General features: G+C 51.0%; 1 protein-coding gene across 1 annotated transcript in view; it reads left to right on the top strand.

The window, feature by feature from the left end:
* Positions 1–24,643, top strand: part of TEX14 (testis expressed 14, intercellular bridge forming factor) — an 81,706-nt gene that overhangs the window by 43,193 nt on the left and 13,870 nt on the right. The window contains 9 exon segments of the mRNA XM_063291095.1: positions 998–1,089; positions 2,143–2,225; positions 4,954–5,232; positions 14,050–14,138; positions 15,640–15,762; positions 17,366–17,498; positions 19,172–19,253; positions 23,306–23,410; positions 24,035–24,156. Of these exon segments, the coding sequence (XP_063147165.1) occupies positions 998–1,089; positions 2,143–2,225; positions 4,954–5,232; positions 14,050–14,138; positions 15,640–15,762; positions 17,366–17,498; positions 19,172–19,253; positions 23,306–23,410; positions 24,035–24,156 (1,108 nt within the window).

Here is a 24,643-nt window from a genome sequence, read left to right as displayed (position 1 = left end):
CTTCAGCTTGGCCTAATTTCCCATCTGACTAGCTGATTGGCAGATAGGAAACATGGCAAATTGTAATCAGAGGCTAGCAGTCTTGAGCAAGATCCTTGACAAGGTCCTCTCCTATCCATCCTGCTTAAAGCTGCTGGTTTTTCGCGGCAGAAAACTCCCTCCCTCTTCTTAAGATCCTTGTGAAAGAAAGTAGCTAAAGGGGGAAAGACATGGGTCCGTATACAGGTAGTCCTCGACTTACGGCCACAAGAGGGACCAGAAAATCATTAAGCTGTGCAGTCATTAAGCGAGTCATCACATAACCGTGATTTGCGATCTCCTGCCAGCTTCCCCATTGACTTGGCTTGTTGGAAGCTGGCTGGGAAGGTCACAAACGGTGATCACGTGACCACAGGATGCTGCGACATCGTAATCAGGAGCCAGTTGCCAAACACCTGAATCGTGGTCACATGACTGCATGGATGCTGCAATGGTCGTAAGTGCGAGGACTGGTCATAAGAGCTTTTTTCAATGCCATCGTAACTTTGAATGGTTGCTAAACAGATGATTGTAAGTTGAGGACTGCCTGTAGTTACTGGTTGTTTTTTGGGGGGGCCTTCAAGTCTGCCTTGACTCCTGGCAACTGCCTGGACGAGTCCCTGCAGTTTTCTTGGCAAGATTTCGGAAGTGGTTTGCCATTGCCTGCTTCCCTGGGCTGAGAGAGAGGGACTGGCCCAAGGTCACCTAGCTGGCTTCGTGCCTAAGGCTGGACTAGAACTCCCAGTCTCCCAGTTTCTAGCCTGGTACCACTACACCAGACTGGCTCACTGGTTAGCAGCTATCAAATGCTAAGGACAGAAATGGTTGTCCCGCTCCAGAGATTGCATTGACAGGGTAGAAAATAGTGCATCAGACAGAAGCTGTATCACAAAGCGGCAGAGGGTTAATCCAAGCTCCCCTCCCAGGTACATGTGGTGCCCCCTGGCCCAGATTGCCTCCTTATCAATGTGGTTTTTAGCTCTTGCACCCAGGCATGTCCTTCCGGAGGAGGAAGAGCCCCCACCTGCGTCGAGGCAGCTCCGTGTTGGACGGGATCAAAGTGGCAGATGGGTGAGTCCTGTTCCTCAGTCCCCAGCTAGAGCACGAGAGAAACGGGGGTGTGGTGGGCAGAAGAAAAACTCAGAGCTGAGAGTAAGTTGTACCCAAAAAGAAACCTGCGGGAAGATTGTCTGAATCCTGCATCAAGAGAAACAGGATGTGGGATTCAGAGGACCCATAAAGCATTAAGCTGGTTTGCTTAATGATGCTTATAACCTGCCCTGATACTGAACCACTTTGGGGGTGCAGAATGACAAAGTCAACCTCAAACAAAAAAGAAAAACCCAGGAAAGAACTTCCAACATCAAAATCTATCCAAGGTGAGAAAATAGGGATCCAGCACATGTCCAGAGATGTCCATGCCAGGAGGAGTAAATAAAAACTGTCAAGGTGGCATCCATGACCACTTGATAAGAACCCTGTCCTTTTTTAATGCACCATCATGCATACATCCATATGGTTGACTACAGTTGTGGACACCATCTTGACTTCTTTGACCCACCTTCCATGGACCTCCTCGTGACCTGGTACTCTCTCTTGGACTTCAGCTTCTATAACTTTCATCCTGCTCTATTGCAGTCGAGAAAGCTTCCCGTTATTGATGCCATTCTGGTGGTCATACTCACGGATTGGCTTTGCTACGACAACGATGATTTAATTTAGAAAAAAAATCATTTTTTTAACCAATTCTTCATCTTGATCAATTTACTTACGCTGCGTACTCATTCAGTCCTTTCCTGTAGTTCCCCCCACCCTGGTAGGATTTGTCCGTTGAGCAGATTGATGGACGTTCTCCGCTTGAACTTGCTAAATCCTGTCGGAGTAGGAGAGAGGCGATGTCTGCTGTCTGGGAAGCTGGTAGTTTGTGAAGAAAAGCGTCCTTGGCTTGGCTGTGGTCTCTGAGGCCGGCCTTATTGGCAAGGCTTTGTGCTGATGAAGAGGGAGGCGGAGGAAAGCCCTGTAGGGTGTTTGGGGGAACGTTAGAAAAAGTGGGGTCTAAACGTGATGCATCCTGTGGTCAGTAGAAATGATGCCCGCCTCCCTTGAAGTAACCTGGTTTTGCAGGTCCCTGGAAAAAATAGCTCCTGAAACCTGCAGAGCGAACTTGAGAAGAGAAGAGAGGAGAATGGCTCAGTGTGAATGGACAAGTGAGTTTTGGGGTTGTATTTCTTCCTTTTCCAGTCTTCTGAACTTGAATGCCCTTCAAGTAGGTTGGGATTTCAGCATCCAGCCTTCTCAGCCCCCGAGTCAGGAGAACAACCCTGTTGGATCAGGTAATGCTTCTCCTAGTCCAGCATTTGGGGTCTGCTAGATGCCTCTTGGGGGCTCAGGAGATGGAGATAATTCCCCTCTCCCCGTTGTTCCTGCGACTAGGATTTAGCCTGGAGGTACCATGTTCAAGATGGGTAGCCCTTGAAAGACCTTCTTTCAGGAGTTTATCCACCCCCCTCTAAAACCATCCAAGGTTTGTGGCAGTGAGTTACACAGATTTATGATGTAACTGGTTATGGCTGGTTCACTCCTGCCCATTAACTTCTTTGGATTACAGCTGGTTCTGGTATTTTGACGGAGCTTCCCACGTCCACCTTCTTCAGGCCACATGTGAACCTTAGTTCTGTCCTGGTCAGTTACTTTTTTTGCAAGCTAAAGAGAGGTGGTGGCCTCCCCCAGCCTTGGATGAGTTCAGAGGGAGGTCTGAGAGCCACCGGTCTGAGATGGACGTAGGAACAGCCCTCCTGGATCTGGCTGAAGCCCCAATTAGTTGAGCATCATGGTCCCTTACAAAACAGCCCACCAGGTGCTTCTGGGGGGCCCACAAGCAGAAGATGGAGAGATCCCCCTTTAAAAGTCATCCTAGTTAGTTAGTGGCCCTGACCATGCCCTGTGGCAGTGAATTCCACTGGATAATTACAGCTAGACAATGACGGTGTATCGTTATTTTTAGTTTATTTGTAGGTTTTCATATTCTGCCTTTATATTGTACAATTCAAGGTGGTGTACTTAATGCTCTTGCCTCCTAGTTTCCCCACAACATCAATCCTGTGAGGGGGACTGGGCTGGGCTGAGAGGGAGGGACTGGGCCAAAGTTGCCCAGTTGGCTTCCATGCCTAAGTATCAGGCCTAGAAGATGGACAGATCAGGAAATTGACTGCATGGGAAGGCAAGAACTGTACCCAGCTGAGATTGCCCAATATAACAAAATCTTGCAAGTCTGCCTGCGTTTTCCCTTGGGGGACCCACTCTTAATACTTTCCTACCCCCAGCCCTGGGCGCAACATAGGCTTCTGGACACCTGTTCCAAGATTTTTCCATGAATCCCTACGCTAAGATTGATTGTGTGCCATCCAATCGTCGTTGACTCTTAGGGACCACATAGATAGATTTTCTCCATGACGATCTGTCCCCAACCTGGTCCTTCAGCTCTTCCAACAGTGCCCCCATTGCCACCGTAACTGAGTTCAATGTTGGTCATCCCGCTGGTCATCCTCTTCTTCCTTTTCCTTCCACCTTTCCCAGCATCAGAACCTTCTCAAGAGCAGTGTTTCTCAACCTCGGCAACTTCAAGCTGGGTGGACTTCAACTCCCAGCATTCCCCAGCCAGCCGTCCTGGCTGGGGAATGCTGGGAGTTGAAGTCCACCCAGCTTGAAGTTGCCGAGGTTGAGAAACTCTGCCCTAGAGAGTTAGGTCTATGCGCAACGTGTTCGCAGTAGGATAATCTGAGCCTGTCAAATTGGCCATTGGCAAGTAGGATTGGCGGCATTAGCCATACCCTCTCACAATCTCGTACATGGAAAAGTGGCCCAGTTGTCCCTGTCTGCCCACTGGGTGGCAGTAAGAGTCAAAGAAAAGAAAGCATTGCTCATTCACGTGTCCTGCTCTCCCCTGCGTGAAAATGCCCACGTATGGATGCTGAGGCTCAAATGCACAACCTTTGCAGGCCGTCCCAGCCCGTTGCAGATGCAGCCTCCAGAGGGGTGGTCCTTTTTGTCTCCTAGCACAAGCCACGCAGAACCGGGACAGGTTGGGGACTGGGGCCTGCCTAGCCCCAGGGGACACATCCCCATGATCTTCAACTTCTGATTTTCAGTGCCCTTCACCATTCAGCAGCAAGGGAACTGGGGGAAGCCCACCGTGCCTCAAAGCCATCGATCCTAATTTTCTCGCTTTGGGGGCCTGGGTGGGAGTCGATGTCCCAGGTCCAGAGCACTTCAGTGTCCCCTTCAAAGCGTGTGCAGCCCTCTTTCCATCTTCCAAGCCTGTAACGGCCTCTCGCCGGCAAGAACGCGAAATTCTCCGAGTCTCAGATTTATCGAAAGGAAGAAATCTCAGGTTGCCGAATCTTGGAAGCTGGGTGTTGTCCTTCAGCCCCTATTTTTCAGTGAGGCTGAAAGGAGGGGCATCTTTGATCCTCTTTCTGAGTGCTTCTGGATGCAATGGCGTATTTCTTCCCTCTTGGCACATAAGAAGGAACACAACATCTCTTCTGGCCCTGCAGTGTTTTGCACTAACACGGCACTCCTACCGCACCCCTTCGGTGTAGTTGTTTTCATCCCGTTATCTGCTAGCTGAGAAATGTCTTTCCGAGTTGATCAGCAATAAGGGAAAATTAAAATACAGAACAAACTCATTCAAAGCACCACTCAGACTAAGTTGCCACGTCTATCCCAGAGCGGGCAGCCCTGAATTTAAGACGGTAGTCCTCAAGAAGGGAGATTGCACAAAACCAGGATAAATGTGCCCCAAATCCTGCGCATTGCCCAGTTTCCTTATTGCATCAGCTGGAATGGCCCAGTCCCACTAAAACCAGTCCCAAAGATTTTTGTTTTGTTTTGTTTTATCCCAACCAACTTTTCCTTCTTACTGTCTTGCTCCAGCCGAAGTGAAGCAGATGGCAAAGAAGGTGGCATCGGGGCAGCTTGGCTTCCCGGCCCAGCACCCTGCCAGCAGATGGATGTTGGAGAGCGAGGCCGAGGACATCAGGACCGTTTTTCCAAGCCCCGCCTACCGCGAGAGGGTCAGATTCTGCCAGGAGAATGGCGAGGTGGGGAAGGGGCAGCCCAGGAGGGCAATCGGAGACTATAAGGTGCTTTCTGACCATGACGAGAGAAACCTGAACAGCCCGTTGGGAAGAGCCACAAGACTGGAGAAGCAAGGTGAGAAGGGTTGGGTTACAGCAGCGTTTCTCGACCTTGGCCACTTGAAGATGTGCGGACTCCAACTCCCAGGATTCCCCAGCCAGCAATGCTGGCTGGGGAATCCTGGGAGTTGGAGTCCGCACATCTTCAAGTGGCCAAGGTTGAGAAACACCAGGTTAGAGTGAGGACTGAATGAAGTCACTCCCCTGCCTAACCATGATGACATCAACCAATGGAACATGAATTGGGGCATTATCGATGCAATGGCTGCCCTTCCATTCATGCATCCCAACATTGCACACAAACAGGTAAGGGACAAAATTTGCATCCTGGCAGACATTTTGTCCCTTGACCTCCTGGGGACACCAGTGGCCCACTTACAAAACATCTACTAAGAGCGAAGGGTTGGGAACCAGCTGTGCCGCCGTATGCTTAGCTGATTCACAATACAGTCTTTGAATCAAGTATGAATGAAAGTTGCCTTATCTTCAGTTAGATCCTTGGATTATTTAGGGCAGAATTGCCCACCCGAGTTCGCTGTTGACCTGGAAACTCCAGGAAGGTGCCTGTTAGAGCAATAGGGTCTTGGCCTCTGGAGACCCCGGTTGGTTAGCGGACAAATCCTTTGATGTCCCTTGCTCCCAGCCGCGCCAGACGTTAAAAAGAAAAGCATTCTTTTAATTAAAATGGAATTAAAGGCGAAGCTGGAAAAACTTTCTAAAAATGCTGCCAGGCCCCTCAGAGCTATGCTCAGAAAATAGCACAGGGGTTTGGCTTGTGTGCAGCCCACACCGCTCTCGAGAAAATGGGGGTGGTAAAGAGCTAGCTGGGTTCAGGTGCCTTAATTGCACCACACTTGGTGTTTGGCGAAGAGGGTTGATCAAGGTACTGTTCAAGATGCCGGCAGACAGAATGCCAGAACAGGGCGGGCAGTGTTTGCAGTTCCACATTCTGTTCTTACGGAGGACGCAAGGCTGGTTGGAAAATGTTTTTGTCGGGTTTTGCTTGCTGTGCCAGCAGCAGTGTCCCCGGGGGTGGGGTGGGGTCAAAACAGGCAAGACGTTGGTCACCACAGGGCAATTGTCAGCCTTCCAGACAAGAAGCACACCCAGAAGTACTAGTTCTAACTTAACAAGGTAGTCGTCACTAAACCACCATTCGTTTAGCGATGGTTCGGACTTACAGTGGTGTTGAAAATAACAACTTAGGACCGGTTCTCGCGCTTATGACCATCACAATGTCCCCGCAATCACGTCATCACAATTTGGGTGCTTGGCAACCGGTTTGCATTTGTGACCATCGCAGCGTCCCATGGTCATGTGGTCACCATTTTTGACCTTCCCAGCCAGCTTCTGGCAAGCAAAATTGATGGGGAACCGCACGATTCGCTTAATGACTACATGGTTCACTTAACGACTGCCACAAAAGGTCATTAATCGGGTCAGATTCGCTTAATGTCCACTTTGCTTAGCAACTGAAATGCCAGTCTCAATTGTGGTCGTTAAGTGAGGATTACCTGTATTGTAAATTTACATTAACAGAATCTTGCAAGTCTGAAAGTACATCTCTCCCCCTCTTTGCCTTTACAGTCCAAGAAACTAGGGAGGGTCCCTTCTGTGATGCTTGCCACCCCCCCATTCCTTCTGCAGGCTCAGCTGCCTCTTATCTGACCATTGTCTGCAGCTCTTCCTCCTGTCTCCCACGGTCATTCCCACAGACCATTACAGCCGTTGAGTCTGTGCATCAAAGTGGCACAGCTGCAGAAAGCGGTGGGGCTCTGATCTCATTGCTGCGACTGTTCTCCCCACCTGGTAGACGGATGCTGCCGTTTGAGAACGCTACAAGCGGGAACAAGAATGCCTTGCCTTGCAAAGTACCCACAGGGATTGTAAGAAAAACCAGACACACTCAAAAACTGCAACCAAAATTCATCCATGTTGCTGTCCAATTTTAGCAGCCCCAGCGACGCAGGTGAACTTTGATCTCGCTGTGGCGGCCACCATCTTGGCTTCTTTTGACCGTGCCCCGTGGGTACCCCTGAGCAGGAAGGGGCGAATTACAGACGTTGTGCTGGGAATTGCCCGCCCCTTGGCTAGAAGGAAGAGCCCCCAGAATAAAATGGCCAAGGAGCAGAAATGCAACTGGGCTCTTACATAATTGGTGTGAAACGAGAGGCTGTTTGCAGCAATTTCGGCGTTCTGGGTCCGTCCCATTTTCCTAACGGCTTTGACGCTATCGTTCTTGGCAGTGAGGATTTGTTTTTCTGGGGCCCAGGAGAACAAAAAGATGGATTATCAGGTGCTGTTTCTGAAAAGTTGTTTGTTGGGCATGCTTTGTCCCCCCTTGTCATGAGTGCCGTTGAGCTAAAGTCATCAGCGCAATGGCACACATGACAATGACAAGGAAATAAGTGAAGGGGCACAAGTTGAGTAGCCATCAACCCACAACGACTAACGGCTAACAAACAATAGCTAAACGGAACACGGAGCCACCCAAGCCATCAGCGGCAATACAACGGGGATCGCCCAGCTGAAAGCAATCAGCAGAAGAATGGAAACCTGAGGATGGGCGATCCTGGAAACCCTCAACCAACGGCAGGGCAACGCATGGGACAAAGGGGGGTGACGTGACCGTGAGCGAGGGGGCGCTGACCGGCGCGGGGTATTTAAACCCCGCACCGGCGCGCTCCTGTCACTCTCAGCTTTTTTCTACCAACGTTGTACCTGCCCTGAAATAAACCAGAACCTGATTTGCAACCCAGTGTCTGAACGTTATTCAGAGGTAGGCAGCGCATGACATAAAGCTGAGAGTCATAAACTCAGCCTCGCCGAGCCCCACCGGACGACAACGAGCCGCGGGAGGAGTAGACGGCGAGAAGACCAGCAAGATGAGGCCGGAACGGCGCGGGCAAGGAGGGCGAGCCGCGCGGCAAGAGACAGAGGAGGACCGAACGAGGCCAGAGGCACCGCGGACTCCCGGAGCCATGGACGCCCACCCCACCCGACCCGAGCCTCAGCTCCAACCCCAAGGGGAGATGGCGACGGAGGCAACCCGACCGCGGGAGGGAGCAGCACGACTTCCGAAACCAGCGGAGGACCCCGCGCCACCCAACGACGTCCCCGCACAAGCCCACACCCCGAGCGAAGCACCGAACCCACACGGGCCAGCGGAGAGCCAGCAGACGGCACAGGCGGCCGACACCACACCCCGGGAAGCGAGAGGCGGGGCCGCACAAAACGCCCGGGCCCCAAAGGACTTCCCCATCTTCTTCGATGGGACCCCCTCAAAACTCTCGTTTTTCGTGACCAACGCTAGGGAGTTCATGGGGAGGCACGGACACTCCTATGACTCCGAGGCCGACAAGATCGCCGCCGTGGCGATCAAACTCCAAGACAGGGCGGCGGACTGGTACGTCCAACTGTACGAGTCCAGCTCCCCCGCCCTCGCCACCTTCCCTGCTTTCATCAAAGAGATGAAAAACTACTTCGAAGACCCCCTAGCTAAAGTACGGGCGAAAAGCGCACTCCAGAGACTTAAACAGGGCACACGCACGGTCCCTGACTACGCCCTGGAGTTCAAAGCCCTCGCGGGAAAGGTCTGCGACTGGTCTGAGACCACCCTGCTGGAAATCTTCAAAAGGGGGCTCAACCGCGACGTTCTCCAATGGGCCCTCTACCGCGACGACCCAGAAACGTTACACGGGTGGATCCACCTCGCGGGGAAAGCCGAACACGCGCACCGCACCTTCCTTATGACAACCACGGAAGACACAAACTATGCCGGGAAAAAGGTACCCGCACCACACGGGGGGATGGCCGGCCCCATATACCCAAAAAAGAAGTTCAACCGGGAGCCCTGCGGGAGGTGTGGCAAATTAGGGCACAAGACGGCGGATTGCTTCGCCAACCGACCGCCGACCAGCGCGCCCAAGCCCGCCCCGAAAATTAGCCCCAAACCACCCAACCCGGGGCCGCCCCCTCACCGCCGAATGACCGTGGCCACAGCGACACCGGAAGAGGGCTGGGACGCTTACTGGGGGGAAGAGGACAATACCGACCCCGACCAGCCGGCGGGAAATGCTCCCCGCTTGCTCTGAGACGCGTGGCGAGGCAGGCGGTGGGACAGCAACGCGGACCACCTCAACGAAACGACAAAAGCTCCGTAATATTGGCAGCAATTCAACTCTCTGCCGGCAACGGAGCCACCACGGCCGCGGCACTAGTGGACTCGGGGTGCTCAAAAAACCTCATCCACCCCGACCTAGTCGCCAAACTCGACCTCCGCTGCTTCCCCCTCCCCACGCCGCTGGCATTCCACCAGCTGGACGGCTCTACAGCGGGAGGGAAACCAGCCACGCTACAAACCGAGCCGGTCACCCTGCAAATGGGCACTCACACCGAGCGCACATCGTTCGTAGTCACGCCCATCGGACGGCCCATTGCAGTCCTGGGGATGCCATGGCTCGCGAAAAACAACCCGCGGATCAACTGGGCGACCCGCACCTTCACATTCGGCGACGGCGAGTATCGAGCACCAGTACCAGCTGGCAAAAGCAACCCCACGGTAGGACGAGCGGAGGCGACCACACAAGACAACGCCGCTACCACAGCAGACCTACCAGAACAATACGCCGACTTCTCCGAGGTCTTCGGAGAGGCAGAGGCAGACCAACTACCCCCCCACCGCAAGACGGATTGCCGGATCGACCTACTGCCCGACGTCCCCCTACCTAGACCAAAGATCTATTCGATGACCCCGAAGGAGATGGCAACCCTCCAGGAGTTCATCGATAAAAACCTAGACAGGGGATTCATAGAGCCAGCATGCTCACCGGTCGGAGCCCCCGTCTTATTCCGGGAGAAGAAAGACGGGACCCTACGGCTCTGCACCGACTACCGGGGCCTAAACGCGGCTTCCCTGTCCAACAAATACCCCTTACCCCTCGTGAAGGACATGCTCGCCCACCTGTCCACGGGCAAAGTCTTTTCCAAATTGGACCTTCGCGAGGCGTACTATCGCATCCGAATCAGGGAGGGGGACGAATGGAAGACGGCGTTTAACTGCCCCCTAGGCGCTTTCCAGTACAAGGTACTGCCCTTCGGACTCGCGGGGGCCCCTGGGGTGTTCATGCAGCTCATCAATGAGGTACTGCATGAACATCTGTTTAAAGGGGTCCTGGTCTACATCGACGACGTCCTCATTTACACAAAAACACACGAGGAACACGTAACCTTAGTCAGGCAAGTCCTCGACAAGCTCAGAAGGGCGCAGCTCTATGCAAAGCCTACAAAGTGCGAGTTTCACAAAGAACGCCTAGACTATTTGGGGTATCGAATCTCCGGGGACGGCATCGAAATGGACCCCGCAAAAGTCGAAGCGGTGCTAAACTGGGAGCGGCCCCGCAACAGACGGCAACTACAGAGCTTCCTGGGATTCGCGAATTTCTACAGGTCATTCGCCCGGGGGTTCGCTGAGATAGCCCTCCCCTTAACGGACCTCCTCAAAACCAAAGGGGTGGGGGACACCCGACGCGCCAAGAACCCAGGCACAGTGCTAAATTGGACTCCCGCGTGCCAGACCGCATTCGACAAGCTGAAAGCGCTGTTCACGACGGAGCCAATCCTCGCGCACCCGGACCCAGAACGGCCGTTCGTGGTCCAAGCCGACGCCTCAGACTTCTCCCTGGGAGCCATCCTGCTACAAAAAGACTCCACGGGGCTCCTGAAACCATGCGCCTACCTGTCAAGGAAGTTCTCCGAGACAGAGAGGCGATGGCACGTCTGGGAGAAAGAAGCCTTCGCGGTGAAATCGGCACTAGAGACATGGCGACACCTACTCGAGGGAGCCACCCAACCATTCGAGGTCTGGACGGACCACCGGAACCTCGAGGCCCTACGAACGCCTAGTCGCCTTAGCCCAAAACAGGTCCGATGGGCCCAATTCTTCAGCCGCTTTGATTTCCAGCTGAAGTTCATGCCGGGCAAGAAGAACTTCCTGGCCGACGCCCTCTCCCGGCTGCCCCAAGACGAAGAGCCCGCCCCAGACACCATTGGGACGGTCCTATCCGCCTCGCAACTGGGGATGGCCGTGACCACCCGAAGCGGCGCACGGAGGCAGCTCGACGCTACGGCGCAGCCGACGGCGGGACAACCGGCGACGGAAAGAAGCCAACCGCAACTACCAGGGGGAATGCGCACGGACCTCGCCGCCGCCCTCAAAACCGACCCCTGGTTCCTGGCAAACCCCGACAAGGTAACGATGGCGCAAGACCTGGCATGGGGGGAAGGCAGAATCTACGTCCCGGACTCGCAACGCCAGGCGATCTTGCATAGGTCACACGACGCCAAGCAAGCGGGACACTTTGGGTTCCTCAAGACCCTACACCTAACACGGCGCCAATTCTGGTGGCCCGCGCTCAGGCGAGACGTAAAAACCTACGTGGCGTCCTGCCCAACGTGCGCTAGGGCCAAACGGGCACCAGGCAAACCCGCGGGGCTATTGCAACGGGTGGCAGAACCCTCCCGCCCATGGGAGGAAATCTCTATGGATTTTATAGTGGACCTCCCACCCAGCCAGAAGAAAACGGCCATTTGGGTGGTGAAGGACTACTTCTCAAAGCAGGCCCACTTCATCCCCTGCACGTCGGTCCCATCCTCACAACAACTAGCCAAACTCTTCCTCATCCACGTGTACAGGCTACACGGATGTCCCGCACGTGTGGTGACCGACAGGGGCACACAGTTCACCTCCAAATTCTGGCGGGCCTTCCTGAAGCTGACGGGGACCCAACAGGCCCTATCTACGGCTTGGCATCCGCAGACGGACGGAGCCACTGAGGTTCTTAATGCCACCTTAGAGCAATTTATACGATCATATACGAACTACCACCAAGACGACTGGGCTGAACTGCTCCCGTTCGCCGAAGTCGCATACAACAACGCCGTCCACACGAGCACGGGGAAAACCCCGTTCGAAGTAGTCTCGGGGCGCAACTTCGTCCCCATACCGGAGCTACCTCAACCCCCGGAACCCCAGGTGGACGCCAGCGACTGGGGACGGAAGATCGCGGAAGCATGGCCAGTAATCACGGCGGCGCTGAAGGAGGCACAGGCTGCTTACAAAGAGCAGGCCGACAAGCACCGGCGCCAACAACCGACGTTCCAGGCGGGGGATATGGCCTATCTCTCCACCAAGTTCCTAAAGTCAACCCAACCCTCGAAAAAACTGGGGCCTAAGTACATCGGGCCGTTCCGAGTCACGCAAATAGTGAACCCGGTAGCAATACGCCTGGACCTGCCACACAACCTCCGGAGACTCCACCCGGTGTTCCATACCAGCCTCCTAAAACCGGCAACCACCTCCCGATGGCACCCAAGCACGCCACAGCCCGCACCGCTAATGATCGACGGGCAACACCACTTCGAGATAAGGGACATCCTCGACTCCCGCAAGCAACGAGGAACTCTACACTATCTGGTCAGGTGGAAACACTTCCCCCACCCGGAATGGGTGGCGGCGCACAACGTTAACGCGCCTGACCTGACCAGAGCATTTCACCGGGCATACCCCGACAAACCGCAACCAAGGTCAGCAAAACCAAACCCCCCCCCCGCAGGCCCCCCCCGCCTCCCGTGCCCCAAGGGAAAGGGCCCCCCCCAAGCCTGCGACTTGGGTGGACCTTCCCCCCCCCGGGACTCACTCCCCCCGCCCCGGGCCCACGGGGTGGTGACAAACGATCGCCAGCACCCTTCCCCCGCCCCCCGGCCGCGGGGGAGTGGCAAGCAAGTCAACAGGGCAACCTGGGGGCAACGCCCAGGAGACACAACAAAGGCGACGCACTCTAAATAAGAAAAGAAGGGCCCTACCTGGAGCTGAGAAGCACCCGACCAGCCACGCCTCTCGCCTCGCCGAACTGAGCCAAACAAACAGGGTGTGGTTGGAGCATGCGCACGCCAGGTCAGAACCCGAGCATGCGCACCATGGACACACCCTGGGAAGGCACGTGGTAGAGGGAGGAGCAAAGGGAGGGGCAACAACTACTCCGGCGGGAACTTTGAAAAAAAAAAAAAAAAAATCTGGCGTTTTGACAGCTCCACGGGGAAAACCAAGAAAACCGGGGGAGAACACTATTCGAAAAGGGGGCAGTATGTCATGAGTGCCGTTGAGCTAAAGTCATCAGCGCAATGGCACACATGACAATGACAAGGAAATAAGTGAAGGGGCACAAGTTGAGTAGCCATCAACCCACAACGACTAACGGCTAACAAACAATAGCTAAACGGAACACGGAGCCACCCAAGCCATCAGCGGCAATACAACGGGGATCGCCCAGCTGAAAGCAATCAGCAGAAGAATGGAAACCTGAGGATGGGCGATCCTGGAAACCCTCAACCAACGGCAGGGCAACGCATGGGACAAAGGGGGGTGACGTGACCGTGAGCGAGGGGGCGCTGACCGGCGCGGGGTATTTAAACCCCGCACCGGCACGCTCCTGTCACTCTCAGCTTTTTTCTACCAACGTTGTACCTGCCCTGAAATAAACCAGAACCTGATTTGCAACCCAGTGTCTGAACGTTATTCAGAGGTAGGCAGCGCATGACACCCCTCTTGAAAGGATAGATGGTTTTGGCTCTGTGGACGGGGCATTTAATTGCCATTATCATCACCGTCCCCTGTCAACTCAGCCTCTGCTGGCATTTTCTGATTTATTTGTTTTTAGAGTCTGTCAGTTGGCCAAGAAGCAGAGTTTTTCCTTTGCATGCTAATTCCAGCTTCCACCCCCCTCATTTTTCTTGGTGGTGATGTTGCATTTCGTGTTGTCTAATTTATTATTAGGAAAACGCAGTCCAATTCCAGCCGGCGAGGGTGGCGCAGCATCACACAACCACGTGGGCCGTTCTCTCACCACCGAGGATTCTTGCAGGGTATGCTTATGTTAGCTTCCCCCCGTTTTGCTCCTTTGGCCCGCTAAATAATTAAGCAATTGTTTTTCACCCAATGAGCCAATCCAGATCCAGATCATTGACCAAAATAAGGGTAAATCACAGCAGCAAGCCATTCTGGAGATATGTTTAAATGCAGTGGCACGCTGAAAAATTTGAAAATTTCGGGTGCTTTTCAAACAGCCTGATGCGGGATCCGGCTGGCGCTTTACATCAGGGCAGATCAACTCATTGTGAAGTTTGGGGGAAAGAGAAACAGGGGAGGCCTTTGTGCCAAAGGTTGACAAATATCAGGCTTCCTGAACCAGGTGGGTGGGTGGATGTCAGTTCCCAGAATTCTTAGTGATAGCCATGTTGGCTGGGGAATTCTGGGAGCTGAAGTCCATCTGGAAGGCTCCTGGAATTGGAGAAGGATGCTGTGTGCAGTACAGCTGCTGCCCCCAAGATTTCCCCAGCTAATTCTGGGTGTTTCTGGGGGGGGGGGAGGTAAGGTTGGAGAAGGTTGCCCCAGTTGCTCTTCTGCAGATGTCAAGGAAGAAGGCAGGAACCATTATTTCAAGGTGGAACTCCATGCTACTTTCTCAGAAGTTTCCAAGCCAACACAGCCAACCATATTCGTTACGCCGTTCCCTTCTCTCAACCATTTATCCCCTTGTTGGGTCCTGGTGTTCTTTGAGCTTGCAGACCTTTCATGACCAGGCTAGATAACCTCATCACTGTGAGGGAGAGTGGAGTGTGCTGGCTATTTTTACAGAGTCACTTGCCCTGCTGGTCCTGCTGTGAGTGTGGATGGTTTCTCCTTGATGGGTCCCACCTCAGTCAGGGTATTGTTTCTTCCCTATTTTGCCCCCATTGGTGTTTTTGTCTTAGTTGTGAACTTGCCTTTCCTTGCCACCCCTCAGGGGAATATACAAGGATCCCATTTTGTGCCCTCCCAGCAACTTGGTATGCAGTCTTGTTTCCTGCTATGTTATCTGGAGATTAAAAATGTGTTCACGAGAAGGGTGGCCTGGGAGTTTTGCCGGTGTTTGGTGTTTCGTTTGGCAAAAAATGAGTTCAGCAGGTTGTTTGAAAGAAATATGTACAAATCAATCATGGGTTTGCCTACCTGCTCCCCGCCACCTCCCTGCAGGTTCCTTGACCCCAATGCTTCAGCAAGCAAACGAGGTAAGGATTCAGATAGGGAGAGCGTTCCAGAAGGGGGTTCCTAGCGAAAGCCCCAAGATGCTAATGCAGGTAGTCCTTGACTTATGGACACAATTGGGACTGGAACTTCCATTGCTAAGTGAGGTGGTCATTAAGTGAGTCACTTAATGTGGAGACAATGAGGGGACCAAAGACACTTGTGCATGTTGTCTTGAGTCTCAAGGAAAAGCAGAATATTAAACAGGTGTGGGGCAAGTGATGAAACCAGTGTTGCCCCATCGCAATCCCAGCTCCGTTTTCGATGAAGTTGCCGTTCTAATTTCCATGTCTCTTGCAGGAACAGCTGGAAGAGCAGACCCACTCGCCATCTTCCTCCCTTAACGTGTCGGAGGAGTTTTTAACTCCGGACCCTGACTATTTTTTTGGTGGTTCTGCTCCTCATGAGCATTCTGAATTGGAAGTAAGAAAAAAGGGAGACTTTATATAGAGAGAGAAAAGAGAACTTTGTGGAAATTGTGCTGGGGGAGGGGGGAAAGCTTTGGTTTGAGGTAGATGTCAAGAAGCTGATACTAGTTAGTGGAAGAAACGCCGACTGGGGGGTGGGAATGAACAGCCAGCAGGCCACATGTCACCCCCGGTCCTGATTTGGACCCTTCCAGGCCATCCAGCAAACTGCACTGCCAAACTATGATTATTTATTTATTTACTTTATTTGTCCCCGCCCATCTCCTCCCGTCGGCGGGGGTGGGGGACTCTGGGCAGTTTACAATAATTGATTAAAACAACAACCATACAATAAAAATAGAATATACCAATATAAAAATTACTCTAATAAATATAAATAAATAAGAGTAAAATTTTCACCTCATTTCCTCCTTTTAACGTCTCCTGCTCCACCCCCCAGTGGAAAAAGGCCACCCACACATCAGCCCTATGTCATGGCATGCCCCTTGCAGCCATTGGAAACCCAAACCGGAAATCTAAAGAACATTTGCCTCCCTGGCTAGACCGGGCCATCTTGTGGTCAGCACCCTGGAGAGCCCCCCACAAGAAGTCAAAGGCTGGCTCACCTTTTGCCGGGAAACTGCTCCTTCAGCACCCTGGAGAGCTCCCAACAAGAAGCTGGTGTGGCCTTTCTCAACCTTTTGATCCTGGAGGAACCCTTGAAATATTTTCCAGGCCTGGGGGAACCCCTGCACATCCAGGCACATCTAGGCCAGAAGCTACAAAATCATTATATTCGTTTCATGGGCAGGCCTGTATATATGCATCAACAGTGTTCTTAAACTAAAAATAAAGAATGAAACTTACCTCTTTCATACGAAGTTGCCCACGTTTGAAATAATTTTTTAAATTAACCATGATCTCCCAGGGAACCCCTAGGGACCTCTCGCAGAACGCTAGGGTGCCACAGAACCCTGGTTGAGAAACCCTGAGCTAAAGGCTGGGTTACTCTGTTGGTCCAACACTGGTCCTGGGTAATTAATTAGGTTCCCCAACCCAGATGATCCCTTATTTCCATCCCACTTGATGTTGCCACTAAAGAGCCAGCCACCCTTTTTAAAGCCTCAGATTCCTGTGTGGATGAGATAGCCTAGAAATTATAGGTGAGTTATTATTTGAGCCTGAACATCAGTTCCTGAGAGGCTGGGAAGGTGTTGGATGCGATAATCTGTAGTTCAACCTATCCTGAAGCCTCTTCAGGGCCTTTGAGCTACTGACTCCAGGGACACATGAATTGGCCAACAGCTGGAGGACACCAGTTTGAAGTGATTGATTGATTGATTGACTGATTGATTGATTGTGTGCCATCAAGTTGTTTAGCGACCACATAGGTAGGTGTTCTCCGTGATGATCTATCCCCAACTTGTTCTTTCACAATGAGGTAGAGTGTGTTAATTTTGGTGTAATTTTCCAAAGACTGTAGAAATTATTTACTCAGCTATTTACTATGGCAAATATATGAGCAAATAAGTCATCTTGTGTGCCAAGTTTGGGGCTTAGTTGAGAGAAGTGAATCCTTCCACTGTTTGTCCCAGAGGAACTCCGATTTATCCTTTCAGTATTCAACGGCTGAAGAGGAAGAAGAAGAAGATATTCTAGAAATAACGGAGGAAATCTGTGGGCAGAAGGAACAGTCGAAACAGTCTCAAGTAATCTGTGGTCAGAAAGAACATCCCATCGATGCCGGGCAGAGTGAGTCTTTTTTTTCAATATTAACTGATCCTCTCCTCTTAATTACTTAGAAAAATCCATCTCATTTCCATGGGTGATGGAGAAGTAAAAATTTGTCCTCTAAGATTCTCCAAAAGTAAGTTTAATCACTTGGCTTTTCTGTTTTCCCAGTGCATTGATTGCATTTTTTTCGACATATCAGTGAGTTTATGTTCCTGTGGAAATCAAGCTTTAAAAGGTGCTGCCACCACATTTTCTATCAACACTGTCAAATAAGCATTCTCTGAGCTGCCACGGACCACGCGTCTTGCTTTCTACCTTCAGGAGTGATTAAAAGGTGTTGGTTATCACCTTTAAAGCCCTGCATGGCAGGGGGCCAGGCTACCTGAGGGACTGCCTCTTCCCCATTACATCAGCCCGTCCCTCCCAGTCATGCAGAGCGGGCATGCTGCAGACCCCGTTGGTAAGAGAATTCTGTCTGGTGGGGTCCAGGAGGCGGGCCTTCTCTGCAGTAGCGCCCGCCCTCTGGAAGGTCTTGCCCCCGGAGGTGAGATTAGCCCCATCGCTCCTGGCCTTCCAGAGGAACCTGAAGACTTGGCTCTGCCGCCTTGCTTAGGGCGGGGTAAGCATTCCAAAGGGCAGGGGAGGGGGGGAAAAGGGCTATAAGATTTGCCCTTTTAGTTGGTTTCCTCGTGAATTGAGTTTGGGCCCACTTGGCTGTTTGAGGTCATATCCTTCTGACGCAGTAAAGCAGGGGAAAGCTGAAGGAAAATCATAAGCACAGTCGTGGTCATGTGATTTTTCACTTAGCGACCACCTCACTTAACCACTGAGTTCCCAGTCCCAATTGCAGTCACTAAAGGAGGACTACCCGTAATCAAAGCCATGTTCCTTTTTTACGTGAAACGTCATCTTCGCTTCTTTAACATACCCTGCGTGCTCCCAGTCAAGACCATTTCTCTAGTTCTTATCTCCCCCAGAAGACGAATTGCCTATTCCTCAGTCCCTTTGCTGCATAAATCCTGCATTTCCTTTTGTGTTAGATCTCTAACTGCATCACCAGGAAGTAGAATTTCTAGATTTCTTTGGAGAAAGCTGTAACAGTTCAGATGGTGTAAAATCAATATGGGTTTCATAATGCTACATACATCTCTATACGCTCACCATCTCCGCTGAGGACATCTGTAAAACCTCAAAAGGAGAGAATTGAGTTTAGGATTCCCTGCACACAAACCTTGTTCAGGTGAAGTCTGCGCGCAAGCGGAGGGGGAGATTCTCACCTGCACTTTGGCAAGTAAATTTCTTAGCCCTGAAGCAGCTTAAAAGTAGCTTAACATCTGTAGGGGATTTGGAGATTTCAATTAGATTTTCAACATGCAATATCCTGATTTCCATCTTCTGCCCTGGAGAGAGACAAGGTGGTCTCGTGCATCTGCTCTAACATTGGGTTATATTCACTGGAGATTTGTAAATATTTCATCCTTGGGGAATTCTGAATGTGTTTATTAAAAAAAGAAGACGACAGACCTCTTTAGAAACATTGTCTAGAAGACAAAGAGGCCTCTTTAAAACCATTGTCTTTGCAAGTTGCTGGAAGCAAAAGATGTTGGTCCTGAAAATATAATAAATGCGTATTTTTCTATTTAGCAGTATATTTCAGGTTCCCTGAGCACGTTGCTATTTGTATTCAATAGGAAGAGAGTTTTCCTGTGGGACAGGTACAAAATACATCCATGACGATGTGCCAAGGAGAGAGAGATTTCCTCCTGCAATCAGGTAGGAAAGTTTTTTTTTTTTTATGTTCAGACAGCCACTTAGATGAAAACTACCTTTTTACATTGGCTTGTATTATTTTATTGGGTTGCTTCTCTTCTGTTTTTGCCTCGTTTCCTTCTGCTTTTCGGTTCGTCTTTTGTTACCAGCTTGTTTGTTTTAAAATGATTTTACTGCTTTTGTAAGCTGTTTGGGACTGTTTAATGAAGGAATAGCATCAACATTCCTATAAATAAATAAACAAGATTGCACGCTGTATTACTAGTAATCCCTCTGAATTATTTCCTGCCCATGTAAGGTGTGTATATTTTAGAACATGAAAACATTGCTGTCTTGTTTATAAGCTTGACATTGCTTAGCTTCACCCCAACTTTTGCCAGTCTGGTTGAAGTCCAGATGTGTTGGACTGTAACTCCCATTCTCACAATCAGCAGGGGAGGTACCAACCCGCCATAACTGTGTCTCGGTTTTATCGTATAGAAGGTTGATCCCTGGTTGTGACAATGTTTTAATTTTAAATTTAGCTATTAATCTGTTTTTAACCCCAAATTACAGATGGGGAAGTAGTACGCTACTCAGAGTTGGTTGATCAGGGTGGCCTATAAGCCCTATAAGTAAACAAATACATACAGGTAGTCCTCGTTTAACGACTGTCTTGGACAGTGACCATTTGCAGTCACAACGGTGATGAAAAAGTAACTTGGTGACCAGTCCTCGCATTTACAACCTTCGCAGGTCTGTAAAGCAAAGGAAAGCTGAAATAAGATCATAAGCATGGGACCAGGATATCTGAGGGACTGTCTCATCCCTATTACATCGACCCGTCCCACCCGGTCATGCAGGGAGGGCATGTTACAGACCCCATCTATAAAAGAATTCCATCTAGCGGGGTCTCGGAAGCGTGCCTTCTCTGCAGTGGCCCCTGCCCTTTGGAACATCCTTCCCCCAGAGGTGAGACAGGCCCCCTTGCTCCTGGACTTCCGAAAATGACTTAAAGACCTGGTTCTGTCTGCAGGCTTGGAATGGGAGGGGGAACAGTTATACCTGGGGATGGCTAGCGCCCTAAGTGATTTTGAGGGGTGTCCTACACTCACGGACTGATTAAAATCTCTTGCCATTTAGATTTTATCGTATTTCTATTTTATTGTATTACTGTATTTGGAATGGTTTTAAATGTGAACCTTGTTTTATTGTAAGCAGCCCAGAGTCCCCTGTGAGGGGGAGATGGGCAGTGAATACATTTATAAATAAATAAATAAGCACAGTCATGGTTTCACTTAGTGATCACTTTGCTTAACCAAGTGGCCAGTCCCAATTGCGGTCGCTAAATGAGGACAACCTATATAGCAGTTGAAATCTGGCACTGCGGAATGGTACCAGTTCCAGCACCAGCCTTATAGCTCATACTCAGAATTCTTGGTTCCTGGAACCATAAAACGTAAGGACCGGAAGGGAGTTTGGAGATGTCTAGTCACAAACTTGGCAACTTTGAGATGCATCTTAAAGTTGCCAAGTTTGAAAAACGCTGATCGGGTCCAACTCTCTTCCCAGGCTCTTATATATTGGTCTTAGTTGGTCAAGTGAATGCACCAGGGAACCACAGGGAGGAAGGATTAGGGGCACTCGGCTTGGGTCCTGTTCCACTCTGTGGCCTTTGACCCACAGTGCTCTTCTTGGCTATGGAGTGCTTGATATGAGAGATTACCTGTCCAGGTGAGCATGAGGAGAGAGAAGCAGGTTGGAGAACAGTTGGAGGATGCCAGGAAGGGTGACCCCACCCCACCCAGTTATCCCTTCCTTTTTCCTTTCTTTTTCTTGCGTTCTGTGGTTACCTCTTCTAACCAGCATCCAAGGCCAGGGACTTTTGGAAACTGAAAGCCATCCCTGCTCATGGATGCTGGTTAGAACCGGCAACCACAGAACGCAAGAGAAGGAACACAACGGTTTGTATCTGTTTCTCTCTCTTCAATCCATCACAGCAATCGATTGCTTTATTTTTTAAATATATTTCTTTATTTAGCCTAACAAGTTTTATAGAAAGGAATAGGGGAAAAAAATACCAAGTATGAAAAAGCCAGGAAAAATAATATATGAAAAATTTATATAATATAATAATTTATATAACATAAACACAGCTACCCAAACTAAATGGAAAACAAACCAAAAAAAAAAAAAACAGAAAAGGGGGAAATGATGCGTGTCCCATCTGAATTAAATGTTCAGCGGATTTCTAAATGTACCTTGGGGTACATTTCTCTAACGTTATAAAATTTCATAAAACCTGTGCCACGGAAAAGCACAATGCTGTGCACAGAAGAACACAAGGGAGATGTTTTCAGATTGGTCAGCAAAACTGCCTTTTCGAGAAGGGGTAAGTCACACGTCTGTTGCATCCAACCCTTAATATCAGAAATATTACTACTTCCCTTATTTCTTGAAATAATTCTCTTGATATTTCTTGAGTTGAATTCTCTGCTGTCTGAAGGGATGCTGAGCTTGTGACAAGCACATCTGGGCAACCTGTTGGTTAAGTCTGATGTCGGCAGTTTTGGCCTCGCGTGAGTGCAGACCTGTTCCCTGGGACTGAGTGCATTGGGCCATTCTGGGCTCCCTCCATAACTAAGCCAAATATGCTTTTTTTAAAAATTGTGCCCTCAAGTCATTTTGTGACTCTCGGTGACTGCCTGGACCAGTCCCTGCAGTTTCCTTGGCAAGGTTTTTCGGGAGTGGTTTGCCACTGCCTCCTTCCTGGGGCTGAGCGAGAGTGGCTGGCCCAAGGTCCCCCAGCTGGCTTTGTGCCTATGGTGGGACTAGAACTCCCAGTCTCCCGGTTTCTAGCCTGGTGCCTTAACCACTATGCCAAACTGGCCCTATTCTTGGACAGGTCTCATTTAATAATGTTTCTTAACTTCTTCTCTTCTGGAGCTGCTGCTGTTCCTCTCTGCAGAGAGCTTGTTTTACCGCTCACGTGCTGGCTTCAAAACAGGGTTTGGACCAGTTCCTGGAAGTCTTGGGGATCAAGGGCTGTCAGCCTTGGTGGCAGTCTGACACTTCTGAAGGCCCTCTGCTGGGGGACTCGTGGGCTCCCTTGGGCAGCTGGTTGGTTGGAGAACGGGCTGCTGGACTAGAGGGGCCAGGGGTCTGATTCAGCAGGGCACGGCTTCTGTTCTTACGTTGGTGGTGGTGGTCTTTTTCTCCTTCTCTCCTTCTCTTCTCATGTTGTTATTGGTGGTCTCCTCCTCCTCCTCCTCCTTCCTCTTCCCTTTCCCCTTCCCTGCTCTACCTCCCTCCTCCTTGTCAGGGCCAGCCTCGCTTCGCAATAAGACACAGACTCACTTAATGGGTATTAAGGATTTCTGGTTTATTGGAATGATAGCTGACAGAACGAAAAACGGGAACGGGGTAGGTAGTGTGGGGGTGCCCCTTTTATACCCTCTTGTATTGCCCCGGGCTTTCCCACCCCTCAATGCCCCGATCCCTCTTGATGGGACCCTTAATGGCTGCCTGGGCGTTTTCCCCGGTGTCTTCTTTGTCTCCCTGCGACGGTTGTGTCCTCCGGGGCACCATGTGCTTCTTATCTTCACTCCTCTGACGTCTCTCTTTTCAGTTGCTTATGGGTCCATGGGTGTGGGTGCCTTTGGGTGCTTGTGTTAATCCCTGGTTTGATTATCTCCTTCCTCTTTTCCTTAATGATCATGATCCACGTTGTGAGGCTCTTTGTGCCTTGCAACGAGGTCATGACACTCCTCCTCTTCTCATGTTGTTATTGGTGGTCTCCTTCCCCTTCCCCTTCCTTCCTCTACCTCCCTTCTCCTTCTCCTTCTTCTCTTCTTAGGTTGTTGTTACTGGTTTTCTTCCTCCTCCTCCTCCTCCTCTCACGGCCACCTACTGGGAGACACACGGGCTTCCTTGGGCAGATGGTTGGGTGCTGGGAGAACAGACGGCTAGGTAGATGGGCCAGGGGTCCGATCCAGGAGGTCACGGCTTCTTCCTTGCGGTCTAGGGGAATTGCTTCTCCTCAGCACCTTGTATTTATTCTATTTATTCCCCCACAGCCCTGGGACAGCACAAGGCAGGAGGCTCGGTGAAGCTCCAAGAGAATCAAAAGGAGACCCGTAAGGACCGTTCGCTGCTTTGGAGCAGAGCTGGTTTCTCTCGCTGTTGGTTGCTGTGGAGTTGGGTGGAGGGAAGCCGGGTAGAACCGGGCGTGCCAGTGTGCTGCCAAGCTGGGGCAGGCCAGGCACCGGGCAAGAGGCAGATTCAGCCTGGGTTCAGCTTTTAACACAACTTCACTCTTTAACCCAGTTGTGGAATGGAGCCTAGTTAATGCAGATGTTCTGTGGAGCTTTGGAAGTGTGGAGCATTTCCAAATCGAGCCCATCCTAGAGTTGCAAGTTAAATCACTTCTAAATAAGGTTTAAATAGAATCCCAGTCGTGCAAGATCACTCGGTGTTTTCAGCTGAGATCTCAGAGTTACGTTTCCATCATCGTCTGATTGCTTTCCTTCCTTCCTTTAACATATTGGTGTCTTGCCCCTGAAAGGGCCATCTGCGTGGTCTGTCCAAGGGTTTTGGCATCCCAGATTGCCCCATAGCCAAGGGAGGCAAGGCAGGGGTCCGTATCCTCGTGCAAGGACTGGGGAGTTGGGTGACACACAGGGAAGACGGGCACGTGAGGATCCAAATCTAGGGTTAGCGGAGAAAGCAGAGTCCAGCATTCCTGGACAGAGAAGAAACTCCTGTTGGTGACGCCTCATCTACGTCTTACCTTTTGTTTTGCTTAGATCCCTTGCAGATATTCAAGATTTATCTAGCATCTCTTGCAAGGATTCGTGTAAGACGTCAGCTTTTAAAACTCCCAGAAGTACTAACTCCCCAATTAAGGCCAGCACCCCGCTTAGCCCAGGTCAGTCAAGGGTTGATGGAGGTAGCAGGGTTTAGCTTACAATTCTGGGGGGGGGCGGGGGGGGCGACACTCGTCCCAGTGGGAGAATTGGGGCTCAGCTGCAGCCTTTGGCCTTCCAAGGGTCTGAACATCTGGAAAGCTGGAGGAAGATGAAAGAGGCAGTGTTGCCTAAGAGGCGTGGAATCTGAGATGACAGCAGGCATCTGCCTCGCTTGGCTCTATAGCTTGAAGTTGGCAATCCCCAGGAACTGGACAGAGTCCTGGGGTAGGTGAGCTTGGTCCCCTGTGGGCTTGATCGCTGACACACCTGGCCCCCACGTGCTGCCTGGCAAATGGTGGGCATCGAAGGGCTCATGGTGGGTTCCCTTCCCCTTGGGGGAAGGATAGTGAAAAGGCGGTGGGGCATCAGCTGCAGTGGGCTCTGGAGTAGCAGATTATCTGGACCCTTTTTAGGCATGGGATGGAAGCTACATAGGTCTGTCTTCTT

This window comes from Candoia aspera, chromosome 1 (assembly GCF_035149785.1).
Source record: "Candoia aspera isolate rCanAsp1 chromosome 1, rCanAsp1.hap2, whole genome shotgun sequence".
Classification (NCBI taxonomy): Eukaryota; Metazoa; Chordata; class Lepidosauria; order Squamata; family Boidae; genus Candoia; species Candoia aspera.
This window is presented reverse-complemented; position numbering and strand designations above follow the sequence as displayed.